We start from the raw sequence: 17,239 nt of genomic DNA, 5'->3' as shown, positions 1-17,239 counted from the left end.
TGCCCACGGTAGGGGGGTTGGACTAGATGACCTTTAGAGGTCCCTTCCAACCCAAAGTATTCTATGATTCTATGATTCTATGATTTGTCTGATTTTAAGCAGATAATTTAAATGGGGTATGTGCTTTAGAAACTAAATGATGTAGATGTCTGAAGTTACATGAGTGAATCTTACAGCTGTGTCTCCTTAGTTTTAATGTTGAAAATTATATACATTATGAAATGTAGAAGTCTCTGGTTTTAATCTTTTTCATATTAATAGTTCTTCTTAGAATCTCCTTTCAGGATTCTGCATCAAGAAATTGATTACGTGATGCAAACACTTTTCTATTTCTGGCTCTAGCATTTTTCTCGTCTTCCCTTTGATGGGCCATAATAAGTATGCAGGCAATAGTTAGGTTTTAGCAGAATCCATCCCTCTTTTTGAAAGTATAGTTTAATTTACTTAGCAGTGTCACTTTTTTACACAGCTGCAGCCAAAAACTGGTATTTACGATTTCATCATGTTGCTTATACCATTTACTCTGTGACTTTGTGCAATGGAAGGTACCAGCTGAGGAATCAGAATTCAGCTCAGCCAGCTATCACATAGGAATATGAACAGGAAAGAAGCTGTAACGCTGATCTACAAATGCATAAATTATCCATGCCAAAACTTGGAACTGTCAGAAGGATCCTGATGAGCAAGTTTTACATGTAATGTACCAAATGTAACCATCTCTCTTACATCCCCCTGGCTGCACTTACACACACACTTCCCTAATACGTACACTCACTTCCTCTTCCTCCTCGTGTGACTTTCTCAGTCATACTTCTCTTTCACAAAGGGTAAACAACATGAAGACCATTTTAGTAATAAAATACAAAAGAAAATGTTTTCACACATGTGCCACTGCATGCCACGCTTTAGAACAGAGCATCTCGTTGAATTAAGGTCTTATTTACTCCTAGAAGTGGCAGAATTTGTACATTGAGTCTGCACATATATCTTGTCCTGGTTATATAACAAAGACAGCTTTGTTTCATTTGCATGAGGAGCAATGGAAGCATAGAAACTGTCAGAGTTACAAAGTGATCAATAAGGATAAAGGTTGCCAGAGTATTTCATGCTGTTGCATACTCAAAACAAGTAGTGTTTAGAATTTTACTCTCAGCTGGCTATTGTTCTGCTTACATGAAACTAGAATTTAAATATTTTCATTTAGTTTGGGGTTTTTGGTGTTTACTGTTTCATGCCTTTTGTTCTTTTAAAGCTAAATTAACTATTGACTAAAAAGCTCATGGCTCAGCCATACTATTTTACTTTATGTCCTGAAGCATTGTCCTTCGCATTGTGCCGTTAATTCTGTTTGGACTTTCTAAGATGATGTGAAACTTGTAGAAAGCATGAATATTTCTGTGGGGGAAGGGGAAGAAGTGATTCATGTTCAAGTTTTAGAGTTGAGGTTGGTAAAGCCTTGAGAAACTTAAAGTTAGAGTACTCACCTAGGAGGTGGAATACTTGGCTGACATTGATCTGGAGGGATAGAAATCCCACTGCACCTTCTGGGAGAGTGCCGCACCTTTCAGTGTGTAATATACTTAGAAGGACACCCTTCTTTCAAAGTGGGACCACTGTGCAATCATGAACACAGGAGTCACACGCCAAGAGGAAAGAAGCAAGCGGTAGCATGATTCTGTTGTTTAGTGGTTGAGCATGTCAGCTGAGGGGAGAGACTTGTGTTCCAGTCCCTGCTCTTGGAGCTCTTTCTGTATGTCGTCTAGGAAAGAGCTCATTTAAAATGCCCACATATCTCAGTAAGAAAGGGCACAAAGAACTTCATTGGTTCCAGTGGCATAGCTTCAACAGGAAGGAGGGATTATCCACCCAGCTGTTCTATATCCTGGCATTCTCCCTGGAAAAGCCAGATGTGAAGGAAAAGCCTAGAGGAAGGCAGTGAAACTAGGTCACCCACTTCCCAACTGTGTGTTTGTAATCAAAAGTTATTGCTAATGGGATCAGACACCACCAACCCTATTTTCTCTTCTGCCCCCTTTCCTAACTACAATGTAGATTCCATGTTTTTATAAAACCTGATATTATTCAAGCATTTTGGATATTCTCAGAGAATATTTATCAGGGCTTTACTGAAGGCCTCAGCCATGGAAAGAAAGGCTAAACCCACTTAGGGCTGACAGTGCTAAGAATTCTTTGATGAGATGGCATCAGGCCAAATTCTGAGCCCAAAACTGTGTAAAGCATAAAGCTCATTTGAAACCATTGTAAGATCAAAGGCAGGCTCAAAACCAGGGTCTGGGGATCTTGATTTTGCTGTTAGAAGCTTCAGCTCCACCTAATAACCACATCAGGTGCTCAAGACTGCCTAGTAATCTAGCTGATGAAACCCACAACCTTTCTCGAGAACTTCACGTGTATAAATTAATTAAACATTTTGGTCCATATGTGTAACCAGAGCACTTTCTCCTCATGGTATTGATCAAAAAAGCAGCTGGTAGGAACAGAATAAAAATGTCTAAAAATTGCTTTTGATTTTTCTTGTTCTTCCATACTAGATTCTAATAAACTGGTACACATTGAGTATTAATGCAGACCTGTAAATTGTAGGGTATCTTTAGCTAATCTAGTTTTAGTCAATACATTCCAGTGGTTATAGTTTATTTGAAAGTTCCAATGTCATGTTAACGTTTTACAAAAATTTGTTTTGTAGACTGCAGTGATGATGTATTTCGTTGCAACACGGGAAAATGCTTAAATTATACCTTTGTTTGTGATGGATATGATGACTGTGGAGACCTTAGCGATGAACAGAACTGTGGTAAATGAAAGTTTTATGCTTTTCTAAAGTCTTTAAGACAGCAGTATTGCCTAAGCCAGCAATCTTTTTCCTTAACCTACTAAAAGAGTAATATACCCTGCTGTTATTCTTTTTGGGCAAAGTAAAAACAGCTCACAAATTCTATATGCAATTTGAAAAGTTTTAAAGGAGAGTTCTGGGTTAATCCAAATTTTGAAGGTAGTGGTATTTTGAAGAAATATTCTGACTTGCAATTTGTTTTAAACTAATTCAAGATGTTATGGTTGCTTTCTTGCTAACTTGGCTGAATTTAACGAGATTAAAGCAAGCCGTAAGAGGCTACACACTGGTGATGCCAACTGTTTTATAGCTGAACTGTTTTTACATAAGCTCCATAGTGAACTTGTATGTTTTGATGATCAAATTCTGTTTCTTTCAAATCGTGTTTTCAATCAACTTTGTGTGTTCTGCCTCCTTATATTTGTCTTTCTACCTACACTTTCATAGGAAAAAAATGAAGTTTTGCCGTAAAAAAGAATAATCTTCACATGTAAATACTGGAAAACTTTGAAAGTTTTTCTTTGAATTTTTTTCTAACTTTTGCTCCTGGTACTACACCTGAGAAAAATTTATTGCTCTAAAATAATTTTTTAAAAATTAAAATATTATTTCTCACCTTTTTTTGTTCGCTTTTCTAAGGAAAAGCACAGAGAATTTCAAAACTAAAAATAAAGGCACAGTTTTTTCTGAGATTTGCTTTATGTTTCTTCTCCAAATTAAACATACTTTAAGATCTTGCACTACTTTTTGTTAGTTTTGGTTGTTTTGTGTTTTTTTTCAAAAAACATCTTTGATTAAAGACTTTTCTAAACATTAATCTGACTCTTACCATTCCTATCTTGAGATAGTTTTTTCTATATAAAATTTAAGATCTAACTTCTTGTACAGGCTATAAATGGGTTTCATAGCAGATTTGGCAGACTGGACTGTGTCTACGCTCCCTATTTATTTTGGTGTAAAGTCGGGCCGCTCAACAGAATGCTTTTCTTTATTTGTGGAAGCATTCGGGTAGAAAGAGCAAGATGAAGATTGGAATAGTTTCTTTGTAGATAATTCTTATGGAAAATTCTAAGCGTATGCAAAAAATATAGTTTCTGTTAAGTGCCAAATATGACAGTTGAGAAACATATTTTTTTTAATTCTTAGTAAAAAGATAAATGTAGGGAATGATTTTCTCTGGCGGCAACTGAAAATGTTGGCTAACTGAAAATCATTCCATGAGATGGGAGGCCAGAAGATCTTTTAATGTGCTTAACAAATCTTAGAAACTTGTCTATTTGCAAATGGAAACGACTGTGCACCTGAGAGAAGGAATGAATGCATCACTATCTATATAGGCAATAGAATTCAGAACATATGTAACTACCATCTGCAAAAAGATCTGCAGGTACAGAAAATCTCTTATTGTAATTTACTAATGCAAAATGGCTCATTAGTAAGAATGATTAGCTTATAGGCATAGAACAATTGATCAATAATATAAATTATACAAATGGTAACTTTTCCTTTTTTTTTTTGTCCTCACATTTGCATTTTATATAGATTGTAATCCAGTGACGCATCATCAGTGTGGAGATGGGAGATGTATAACAGCTGATTGGGTATGTGATGGTGACCATGACTGTATAGACAAATCAGATGAAATCAATTGCTGTAAGTTCCCTTAATCTCTAAATTAGTTTTTTCTTTCTTTAAAAATAAAAACCAAAATGTAAGATACGTGGTATACTTACTTATTACTTGTAAGGCAAATCTACAAGCTTATTTGATTTCAGAAGTTCGCACTTGACAAATGTCCCTTCTGGTAGACAGCTGCAGCAAATTACATATTTGTTGCCATTGTTGGGAAGTACCAGCATTGCCTTGTGTTTCAGCTTCTTGTTAATTACAGAATTAGCTTTTTGTTAATTGTAATGTTCCCATTAAACAGTAATGAATGAATGTATGTAACCTCTTAAACTGTAGGTATTCTGAGTTTGTGACAGCTTTCTGATGTGCCTGTATGCGACCTATCACACCTTGTCAGAGTTTGGACTTCTGTCTGCTCCAGTGATGATGGTGTATATCTGCAAAAAAACTATACTAGAATATTGCTGAGGTTGCAAAATCAAGTCTTGGGGAACTAGCACATGTTTTAATGTGATTAAGGTTATCATAAGACATATGCTTATGCTGCTTTGATTCTTGCTGCCATTCAGTGCTTGACCTTGCAACCGCTATCCTACAATTTTCCCTGAAATCTAAGAACCTAATCTGAATAAAGGAATGTAAGTAAGCGGACAAAGAATAGGTGACAATTTTTATACGAGTAAAAATGATGGGGTTTTTCTCTTGGAAAAGCTGAACCTTCATCTCAGCCTCTCGCTAATACCTGACATACATAGTTTCAGCCCCTGTAGTTAAAGATCAGTATAGCTGTAGGCTATTGAAAACATAGCCTACATATAATGAAAAATGTCTAGTGACCTTCAGTGCTAAGCAGTGTTATCAGCTTCTCCTAAAATAACTTCAAGGCAATGTTAAAAAATAATTAAGACCTTCATTAACTTAAGTTGATCAGAATATCATCTTTTTTTTCTCTCTAGCATGTCATAGTCAGGGTCTGGTGGAGTGCAGAAATGGGCAGTGCATTCCTAGCGCATTCCAGTGTGATGGAGATAATGACTGTAAAGATGGAAGTGATGAAGAAAACTGCAGTGAAAGTAAGGATATCCCTCATTTTACTGTTCTTACTGAACCTACCATTGACTGCTTTGTTCTGAAGTGCCTTTAGCTGAAGCTGTCTGACAAATTTACTTTCTTTGCCTTTCAAATAACGCTTGCTAAGGCTGGTTAGTGTCTCCTTTCACACAGGAAGTTGTAAGCAGAGTTTTATTAGTCCTTAAAAATATAAAAAGTTAAAGAAATGGAGGTGGTATTTAGCATAGTATTTGGTTATCTGACATGATCAGCTGTTACTTGAAATAAATTAATACATATTCACATTGTCTGCAGCAATTAGAAGCTACTATCGCAGCAATTGGTGTCGTCTGAGGAGGAATTTTCTCATGCAAATCCTATTTTCATCAGAACTTGTGAGTCAGAGAAAGGATGTTTTCATAAGTAAACTAATGATTTAGTGTGACTAAGGGAAAATATATGAGAATGTAAGGTTTCACAGCTACTTAACAGCTGTCTCATGATGGATTGTATGAAAGAAAAGGAAACCAGGCAGTTTCTTGAGCCCTGGAACATGGTTTCCCAAAGACTTGTGTCCTGTGGTACATTTTGACACTCAGAAAGAGATGATGTCATGTTGTGATGGTTTCAGCATTTGAAGGTATTTTTCACATGTAGTTCTCTTGTTTCTGGTAAGGTATAGGTTCAGATTGCAGCCTTTCCTTCAATGTGAGAATTATTGAAATCTTTCTCTTATGAATCTTGTTTTTAAGAAATTAAAGGAATTCACTTTATTTAGAAAACTCTAGTGCTGTCAGATGTAGTGGTAATAGGACAACCTATTCAAAAGTTATTAGAGTAGAACAGACCTGTTATCATAAGATAAATACACAGTGTGATTATATAAGCCTCATTTCTTCAGGAAACCAGTCTAGAAGAAATCCTTTCATAAGCATGTCTACTCAGTCCCTTCTGTTCATATTAAGTTCTCAGGATCTTCCTATTCCAATTTAAACATCTCCATGCCAAAAAACAACCGAGAAGTTGGAACATAGAAATTACCATTATTATTCTTCACAATTAATGTTGACGTTCCGAAGAGGTCTTGCATGAAATTTCTTCCAGTTCGGACTCTGGCAATCTAAAAACTGAGAACCAGGTTTTTTCCTTAGTTCTGACTGTGCTATCTCACAAAATGCTCAGTTTTTATTCTTCATCTTCCCTGATGTCCAACCTCAGTCTTATTCTATGAATTCCATGATCCTCCGTTTCTCTTGCTGATAATGAAACTACCGTTTTTAATATAAAAGAGATGAGGCAGGAGAATGGGATAAATTGAAAAGTACAAAACTATTTAGAACGTTCTATAAGCAACCATTTCAACTGCTAAAATTCACCCAACTTAAGCCTATTAAATTTGTTTATCACTAGTAAAAGAGAATTTCACAGAAAACGTTGATGCATGATCTGGGCTAGAAGTCAGCAATGTGTTTTGTTTTCACGGCTTTTTGCCTCTGTGGATGTTGAAGAAACGATTAAAAATGTTTTTTGGTAAGATGAACAGATACAGATTCAAGGATACTAAATGCAGAGGAGTAGGATGGGGTGATAATTATGTAGTCAATGATCTCACAGATCATGCTAAAAGATTTTTCCATTTAGCATTAAACTGCAAAGCTGTTAAATATGAAAGTTTTCCTTGTTCTTATTATTAATTCTTCAATGTGCAAAAAACTCTATCTAATATTTTGCAATATTGTGTAGAGCAAAATTCTTCTTTTATGCAACCACATCCTGTCCGTCCTAAATTTGCATGAGAATATGTAGGCAGAATTTGGACTTCATTTGGATTATTCCTCTTTGGTTCCTTGCAAAGTCAATGTAAAAGCAAGGCAGAATTCTTGTTTGTAACTTTCTTTCATATTTCTTATTTATGTTGTTGATTTCAGCAACTACAGAAAATGTAATAGGACATACACTTAATACAAAGACTTGTCTGCTCTACAAATCAAACAATTTCGGTGTGCCTAGCAGAGGCAGTGAAGTTAGGGCTGAAGTGATCTGGAATATTGGTTTTGTTACAAACACAGTAAACGTCAAATCAGCGTAGAAATTTGAGGTCAAGATGTAGTGACTTGCCACTTGCCTATATAAGGATACAGGGACCTTGTGTAATGGTACAAGTAGATACATATGGGGATTACAAATGACCATTGCTTCATCTGTATCTGAATGAGAAATATGGTCTCCTTCGCTACATACCTTAAGGAAATCTAAGGTATTTCGTCTATTAACATTACTGCTGTCATTCATTTTGTGACAATAGAAATCTAATATAGATGTATTCACAGCTGGTTCTGCGATCCCTTCAAAAAACAGGGTAGAGTGTGTTTATAGAAATTCAGCATTGACTGTGCTAGGATCAAAAGAATCTACACTGTAGCACAGGGATTTTTAAAGAGTTGAGAAACTCTTCCACTGTGAGATAAGGAGGCGTTGGAGCAAACTTCAAAAATGAATTTTAATGTAAAGATTTGTGATAGCTTAGAAGTCAAAAGGTTTTCCCTACTTTTCAAGTTCCGTTTTGCAATCAGATGCACCTGTAAAATAAGACAGTCAATTGCTACAGCAAAAGAAAGTACCTCCGTTGCTTTAATATATAACATGTATGAAGGGAAGTAAATCCCCATTATTGTGAATAGATATGACTACATCATCAATTATTTGGGACAAGGTTGTTGTCAAGGTCATTGAAACAAGATGTTTCTTCAGCATCTTCTGTATGCCCAATATAAGGATGCCATGACTGAATAATTAACGTTCGTGGACAGTAGTGCAATACGAACACTAAACAATAGTTGTAATAAACCATTTTAAACAGCATAAGATGGTAAAATCCAAACTGTTCAGTCTCTGTGTACAGAATAGTAAATTAAATGACTGATCTTGCAAAAGTCATATGGAAGAGAGAATTTAATGGTTTGGAAAGGAGCTATCACCACTGTGGGACAGAGAGAAGTCCAGGGATTTGTCAGAGAAACTAACTACCCAGGTAATGTGCTCAGAAACTTTTTGATGAGGTGCTGGTTTTAGTTATTCTGAATTCTATCTTTAAGACCATAGCCTTTTTGGGTTTCTTTTTGTTGTTGTTGTTGTTTGTTTTTTAACCAGCCAAAGAAGGACAATAAAGCTTCAGCTCTGACGACCTTTCTTCAGGATGATTTTTATTGTCCACCAAAACAATTATAAAATGAGAAGCAGATCAACTGAATGGCACTGAAGAATAATTCCCAGAGGGTATTCTCTTTCAGCTAGGACCTATTGTTCCCTTTGAAATCTGATTTAAATGACTTTTCATACTCTGCCAGAGGATCATGGTAAATGGCTTTCAGACATCAATACCTCTCATTCAGAAACTGGGATATAAATTCTTATATTAAACATAGGGGTAAAGAAAAGTGACATCTGGACAGTGCTGCACACTTTTCTTCCTTACAACACTTCCTTACTGCACTTGAAATGCTGTAGGGTACTTACTCAACTATGTAAACGAAATACTTAATTGTAATGTAAACTCTGTATTTTCTCATCACTACACCCCAGTCATTTTTATTAGCCTGGTAAATAATTAGAATAGTAAATTTCTATTTTCCTCAGGTCAAACCCTCTGTCAGGAGGGAGACCAGAGATGTACTTCCTGTCCTGATCCCTGTGGAACTTCTCTCTGTGAGATGAGAAACAGCCAGACAAACTGCAGTAAGTAGGTCACATGCTTCATACTGTCACTGTTTTAGGGTGTTTTAGAGTATAATGAGGATGCAGGGTAGAACACAGTAATACTTTAATTTACTATCTAATGCAGATGTGTAATGATTAAGTATTGAAAAGGGCAGAGCTGAAACAAAAGTTTCATCATAACTCTTGATTATTGATGTACTAAGAGGTACTCATAACATTTGACATTGAGATATTTTCCCTTCTGTGAATTTTTGATACATTCTTAATGTGTGTTTACAGTTGCACTTTTTCTTAACATTTAATGGCATTCAGTGTTTACATAAAGTAAACAACATAGTGTAAGTGTAAAGCAGAAGCTACTGGTTTATTTTCAAAATATAAGAAAACATGGTACTGTGTTTAGTAGTCTGGAGAACTTTTAGCCCTTTTATGAAGGAATAATTTTGATACTCAAATTGGCAAAACTAGTTATTCTTCTGACCAATACATATTGTAGAGGATTGGGGTCTTCAACACTGCATATCTTCATTTTTATGTCCTGTACTATACCACTCCATGCAAGCCTCCTGTACCCACTGTACACTTGCTTCTGAGTCGCTGTCTTTCTCACTTGTGCAATGCAGCACTGTGAACATGTACTGAAAAGAAGTATATTTGGCTAGGTTTTGAAACTGGGGCAGAACTGTATTCAGAATTATTCAGAATTAATTAAAACTTGGTGATGTGTTAATACAGTCACATCAATTCAGGTCACCTTGGCACATGGGCAGGCTTGCCTTCACTTACATATGAATGTGTAGACATATCCTGTAATTGCTTTGTGCTGAGCAGTTACCTCTGCAAGGCATGGTTTGGTACTATATGGTAGCTTGTTTGGATGATGTTATTCCATTTAGGTTGGAATGGATACAGGAAGGTCAATTAGTCCAAACTCCACAGTCTCTCTAAAGTTGTGACTGTCATCCACAAGTGTTTGTTTGAAACAGGCACCATTCATGCTGGGGCCTTTAGATCCTGCTGAAGTAAAAATACAAGATACTTGGGCATATATGCTTTACATATGCTTCTATCAATGGTTCTCCTAACTTTTTTAAAAGGCGCAATCATAAGTACCATGTTTAGCATTAGAAGGAAGTTAGTTCACACTTTTGGTCAACTAGTCCAAACTCCTGATCAAAGCAGTGCCAATTAAGTCATGTGGCCCATGACCTTGTGCAGCTGAGTTTTGAGTATCTCTGAGGACAGAGATTCCACAGTCTTTCTGGGAGACCTGTTCCAGTGTTAGGCCGCTCTTATGATAAAAACCTTTTTTCCATATATGTAATTGGAATGCTCTGTGTTACAGCTTGTGTCTTTTGCCTCTCATCCTATCCCTGCACACTAAGAGTCTGGCTCCGTCTGCTTTACACCTACCCATTAGGTAGTTAACAGCAATAAGACCTCCCCTTAGCCTTCCTTTTTGATGGCTGAACAAACTCTCTTTTCCCAACTTTTGCCTGTAGATCGTGTGATCCAGTTCCCTAACCTGCTTGTTGGCCCTCCACTGACCTCATTCCAGTATATTGATGTCTTTCAATGAATTGGGGAGCCAAAAAACAGGACACAATACTCCAGATATGCACCGGTGCTGAATAAAAGGGAATGACAGCCAGTCATCTTGTCAGAGACAGCAATCAGATTAGTCAGGCATGATTTTCCCATGATGAATCCATGCTGGCTGTTCCCAGTCACCTTTTTTTCTTCATGTGTGGACATGTCTTCAAGAAGCAACTGGTCCATACTCTTCCTGGGGACTGAGGATAGACTGACTGGACTGTAGTCCCCTGGATCCTCCTTCTTGCCCTTCCTAAAGATGGATGTGATGTTTGCCTTTTTCCACTCATCAGGTGCCAGGGTTGCCATGACCTTTTGAAGATAATATAAAGCAGCCTTCCAATGACATTCCTCAGTGGAAACTGAGGCAGAAAAGACATTGAGTACCTTGGTATTTTCCATGTCCCTGGTCACTAGTTCCCCTGCCCTAGTGAGCATCAGACCCACATTTTTCTTACGTTTCCTTTTGCTGCCAACGTACTCACAAGAGCCCTCCTTCTTGCCCTTTACATTGCTCAATAGTTTCAACTCTAGCTGAGCTTTGGCTTTTCTGACTCCATTCTCTTATGCTTGGGAAATGTCTCTATGTTCCACTTAAGTGCTCTATCCCCTCTTCTGTCTTCTGGATATTTATTTTCTGTGTTTGAGCTTGGTCAGGAGATCCATGTTCAGCCAAGGTGGCCTTATGCCACACTTGCTTGACTTGCTTTGCATTGGAATGGACTCTTCTGTGCTCTGAGGAGGCTCTCCTTTAAGACCAACTTGCTGTCCTTCAAGCAGATATCAGCATGATTAAAACTCTCATAAGTACCAACGCCTGCAATCACGAGGCATCTTCCTGCCTTCTGAAGAAGGGTTCATCTACCTCTTCTTTTTGCTAAGGTGGTCTGCAGCAGATGCCTACTATGTACATCACCTGTGTAGGTCTGTCCTCTAATCCATATCCATAACCAAACTATTCAGGTGAGAAGGAGCCTTCTAAGCTGATTAGAGTAGTAGGTGTTGGGTTTTTTTACTTGCCTGTTGTGAACCAAACCATCATTCTCCTTCAAGAAATATTTACAAAGGGTTATGAAATGGGAAGGAAGGTATCCATATAACACAAAACTAAAATGAATCCACTTCACTTTTTAAAAACTTTTAATAAAATTTAAATTTTTAAAATAATTTAAATTTTTTTTTTGGTTGAAATCTCAGCTATCATAATTGAATTATCTCGGTCGTTTTCTCCTCTGTGTCTTGCAATTCATGGTCAGATATTATCTCCCATGAGAGGTTGTCCCCCTCCTGGTCAAAAGGAAGCAATATAACTTGAGATACATACACTAATCAAGGAGAAATCAAACATGAGATATCACAACAGATCAAATTACTTCAGTTGTTGACCACATCTGCAGTTCCTGCTGAAATCCCTTGGAACTGTAGGTACCTGGCATCTCCAAAGAAAACAGTTCTTCAAGTAATCTTTTCTTGTCTTTGGTGAGATTTGAAGGTCATATTTTCCTGATGTTTTAAGGTCAGAATACATGAGTAATCGTTGAGATATAATTACTGACTTGAATAACTCCACTCTAGCTAGTCACAAGTTTAAATGTGTATGATAAGGTTGATTCCTTGTGGGCTGAAGGCTCATGGGATTGAAGGATGTTTAGTCCCAGATTCCTCTGCCTGCAGGAGAAGCAGCAGCTTTAGCAGCCTGTGCCTCTAAGAACAGGTGTTGCTTCTCAGTTTCTCCATTTGAAGATTCGGCTTTTTTATTTGAGCAATCCTGACTTTGCCACAAAACTGCGGTTTACCCAGGAACGGGGGCTTCAATATTGCTATCTGCTGTTTCAAAGCTTCTTTACTCATAATGCTTCCACAACTTAACAGGCGTTACACTAAGCCCTGTTTTATATGTTTAAAACTGTAGCAACTTTACATTTACTCAGGTCAAAAAAAGACAGTATTTTGTAATTTTATTTATTTTTAAATATGTATTACTTAAACTGCTTAGTAAAGAACACATAAAATGTATCTGATATATTGTGACGGGATGAACATTGGACTCACAGATGATGGCTGTGTAGTCACCAGTCATGCATAAGACAGGTCCTCTATTTGGCTGGCAAACAAGGCATCAGCAGCAACCTTACCCAACAAGTAGGAAAATAAGTAAATTCCCACAGTAGCCTCTGGTTCTTATATACTCAGGGAGCAGTTCTCTCTTAAGCAAATTACCTTTCATAAACAGTGACTACAGGCCTGTAAAAGGCAAGTCTTTCAAGCAGTGTGACTGCAATTCAGTCTTTCTCACAATAAGAGAGAGCTGAAAGTGTACTGTCTTTCTTGGACTCATCTTCTTTGTGGATAAATCAGTATGAGACTTACTGTGGTCCAAAGCAGTTTATTCTGTGGTCCAAAATCTTTTCCTGATCAATGCAGGTTTTTGTATCCCATTGTATGTATGGACAGCAATTTTGGAAAACGTTCGAGTAGCTAGGACTATGTTACAAGATAGTGAAAAACACTTTTTGACATGTGATACTTGAGTTCTAAAACAATGTTCCTATTCCATGTCATAAGAAACGCAAGAGCTTTTTCGTGAAGATGTTTCCTCATCATATTATGGGCAACAGTCCATAATTCTCAACAGGAGTAACACACAATCTGAATTAGACTTGTGGATCATCTCTCTTTCTCCCTTTCCGGTCCAGTGAATATTTAATTGTTTATACACAATGGAACAGCAAGAGAATTTGGGAGAGATTTTTCTTGCATAACATCTGGAAGTACTATTTTCTTTTTTCATGTTATTTTCACTGTTCATATTTTGACCAGAGTTATTTCATCTTTGGTAAGAGATGAGAATTCCCGTGTAAAATTTCAGTTTTGACAAAGCAGTATTTTCTGGCCCAAATAACTCATTGGTTGGAAAATTCCGAAGCATAGGCCACATTTCACAATATTGAGTATGATGGATGTTCTCAGTGTGTGATAATGTCTGATCAGTTTAGGCTCTGTATTATAATGCAGTTACAACATATTTAGGATAACAGAACAAATATCTGAAGGGTCAGTGTAAAAAAGACAGAGCCAGGCTATTTCGGTGGTTAGTGACAGGACCAGAGGCAATGGGCACAAACTGAAACACAGGAGGTTCCCTCTGAACATAAGGAAACACTTTTTTTACTGTGAGGGTGACTGAACACAGGTTGCCCAGAGAAGTTGTGGGAGACTCCATCCTTGGAGACAGTCAAAAGCTGTCTGGGCATGGTTCTGCACAAACTGCTCTAGGTGGCCCTGCTTGAGCAGGGTGCTTGGACCAGATGACCTCCAGAGGTCCCTTCCAACGTCAACCCTTCTGTGATTCTGTGAAATATCCCATTCAATTCTGTTACTATGTTTGGAACAAATTCCTATATAGTAGGTAGAGCAAGTTAATAATAAATACATTAAGATATTAAACCCAGGCATAATCTGTTTAGTTTTTTTTTATTTAGGATAAAAGATACAATGAATTTTATTCCTTGTTCCCCACTCATTAGTTTGTACTTACATATGCTATAAATAAGGGAGTAGCAAGATCTCTTAAACTGTAGGACAGACATCTGAAGGAAAAAATAACACTTGGGTTACTTAAACTCAGTCAGATGTTCCCCTGGAGTGTATGTTCCTTTTGTTACTCTGCTTGTGGATTGTAGGGAATTGGGTGTGAGAGTCAAAGTTACTCTTTTCAAACCTACAATGACACTTTTGCACATAATGTGATAGAAGCTTTCTAAACACAGTGTGAAAGATGTAATCATATTGAAAACATGTGAAGAGCTATCCTACAGGGGCATTTCAGTGGACTAGATTTTCTTCTAGAATTTGCTTAAACCCCTATAAATGTGAGGCATAAACAAAGAGAGAATGATATATGTGCATTTCTACCCTTTAGTCTTGAATAATGTTATGTTATAGAAACACTTAGAACGTTGCATGTACTTTTGTGTTCATTTACTCGGGTTTCATCATGAAATACTGATGAACATGTAATATTCTGTACACGTCAAGAAAAGATGCTTACTGGTGAAAAATCAAAAGACAAAACCCAAACTGATCTGGGCATCTGGGGCTGACCAGGGCGAGTTCATCATGAAGAAAAGGAAATGGCAGTAATGTGAGGAGGATTGTTGAAGTCTTTGAACCTCATATACCCCAAAGCTGGGACTAAGTGGTTTGAGACAACAGCAATAGTTCAGTATTGGCAGTGTGCAAGGATTTAGCAGAGAGGAAATGAGCTTCGTGATCCTCAGATTAGAGGTAAATACTAAAAGAGGTTATAACAGGGAATGCCAGTCCAAGAAGGACTGGCCGGTTCTGCTGATCAACTGAATCTGTTGGATCTTTCAACTTCCTCTCAAAGATCCAGCTATAGGATCACACAGTTGCCATGCTGTGCTGGCAACTGACATTAGCAACTAGCTGGCGGAGAATATTAATCATATTAAGATACATTTGCTTCCAGAAGAGGCAATTATATGCAGTCTTTTGATAACAAATAACTTTTGAATAGTACACTTTTTCATGGAAAATTTTCTCATATTTCAAAAGTAAATAAAATTAAATAATTTCACATTGGTCTCAGTGCTAAAAAAAAGCTGAATTTCAGTCTGAATTGAAGTGAAATTCTGTCTGTTGTTTTCTGTTGTGGTGGAAAGTTGAAAAATAAATATTTCTGACTACCAATTTGGGAAGAAATACAAAAGCTGTACAATTTTTTAAATCCAAACTACTCGGTCAGTTCAATATGTGTTGTGATAAACCCCCTAAAAGCTGGATGATTTTTTTATACAGCTATAGTCTGTGTAATCATATGGACTTGTAGCTGTTGCATTTATTTTGCTCTTACTTACGATTCTCTTTATTATCAATTATGTCTTATCTGAATTAAATTATTAGCATGTAGACTGTTTCTTACTCGGTGTTTGTGCAATACATAACCTAATCATCCCCATTCTTCCTTCAGATCTTGGGATGCAAAAAATAAAATAATAAAAAAAAAAAAAAATCCTGCCTTCTGTTTTCTATACAGAGAAATTGTGCAGTCTCTGTCATTAGAGATTTTTCAAGACCTGACTGAATAAAGCCTTGGGAAACCTGATCAGTCCTCAGAGCTGACCAAGCTTTGGGCAGGACATTGGACTAGAGACCTCCTGAGATCCTTTCCAACCCAAAGTATCCTATGATCCCAGTCTTCTTAATTTTGACAATTGCCCTGCCAGTATGAGGTGTGTTACGGTAGCATAGTACATCAGTAGGAAGCGTGTTGCTGTGCCGTACAGGAGCTCTTGAAAATCATCAGAAACTTGATTTAAAAAGAATAAATCTGTTTTTAAAGAATGGTTTATTGTGCCATGTTAAAGTTAAGATGTTACTCAGGAAGTTAATGCATATTGGTAAGGGAATCCAAGTCTCTGAATACGTTATTAGGCAGGCAGAGGTCAAACCCACCTTTCTTTACTGGTGTGAATAGGCTCATATGCGGTCTTGAGCTCTGAAACTTGTAGTTTCTCAAGCCTGAGAGGAAATCCCGACTGATAAATTTGTTAAATATTTATGTAATTATTTCTTCTGTATTTCATTTAATCTCCCACCATTTGTGTTTCTTTTTTTGTTTTCTTTCTGTGAAAGGTCAGTGTGAACCAATTACTCTGGAACTCTGTATGAACTTGCCTTACAACTATACTTATTACCCAAACTACCTGGGCCACAGGACGCAGAAGGAAGCCTCTATCAGCTGGGAGTCTTCTCTTTTCCCAGCCTTGGTTCAGACCAACTGCTACAAATACCTTATGTTTTTTGCCTGTACAATCTTAGTTCCAAAATGTGACCCCCATACAAATCAGCGGATCCCACCTTGCAGGTACTATACTATAACTCATTTAATTCTTGACTGACATTGTCTGTCATATTAGTCTTTCCCAATTTTCTGTTTCCATTGAAAATGCCAGAAACTTTGCTTTGGAATTCCCTAGCAAAAAGTAGAGAACCATATTTTATAAGATCATTAAATGCAGTTTATTACACATGTGTGATTAGTATCTGAAGTATTCAAAACAAGGAGAGGAATAGCAGTTCAATAATTTTCAAAATGTATATATTGAATAGAATAGACTATTTCGGTTGGAAGGGGCCTACAACGATCACCTAGTCCAACTGCCTGACCAATTCAGGGCTGACCAAGTTAAAGCATGTTATTAAGGGCATCGTCCAAATGCCTCTTAAACACTGACAGGCTTGGGGCATCGACCACCTCTCTAGGAAGACTGTTCCACTGTTTGACCACCCTCTTAGTAAAGAAATGCTTCCTAATGCCCAGCCTAAATCTCCCCTGGCGCAGCTTTGAACCATTCCCACACGTCCTATCAC

At 37.2% G+C, this 17,239-nt stretch overlaps 1 protein-coding gene across 1 annotated transcript in view; it reads left to right on the top strand.

Annotated features, from left to right (window-relative positions):
- The window catches only part of CORIN (corin, serine peptidase), a 148,037-nt gene that overhangs the window by 91,657 nt on the left and 39,141 nt on the right, over positions 1 to 17,239 (top strand). Inside the window, exons 7-11 of the mRNA XM_019473206.1 lie at positions 2,708 to 2,815; positions 4,397 to 4,507; positions 5,440 to 5,556; positions 9,170 to 9,268; positions 16,502 to 16,733. Of these exons, the coding sequence (XP_019328751.1) occupies positions 2,708 to 2,815; positions 4,397 to 4,507; positions 5,440 to 5,556; positions 9,170 to 9,268; positions 16,502 to 16,733 (667 nt within the window). The remainder of the gene's footprint in view (positions 1 to 2,707; positions 2,816 to 4,396; positions 4,508 to 5,439; positions 5,557 to 9,169; positions 9,269 to 16,501; positions 16,734 to 17,239) is intronic.

Source organism: Aptenodytes forsteri, unplaced genomic scaffold (assembly GCF_000699145.1).
Source record: "Aptenodytes forsteri isolate BGI_AS27 unplaced genomic scaffold, ASM69914v1 Scaffold102, whole genome shotgun sequence".
NCBI classification, from domain to species: Eukaryota; Metazoa; Chordata; class Aves; order Sphenisciformes; family Spheniscidae; genus Aptenodytes; species Aptenodytes forsteri.
Note: the sequence above shows the minus strand (reverse complement) of the source record. Positions and strands in the feature narration are given on the sequence as shown.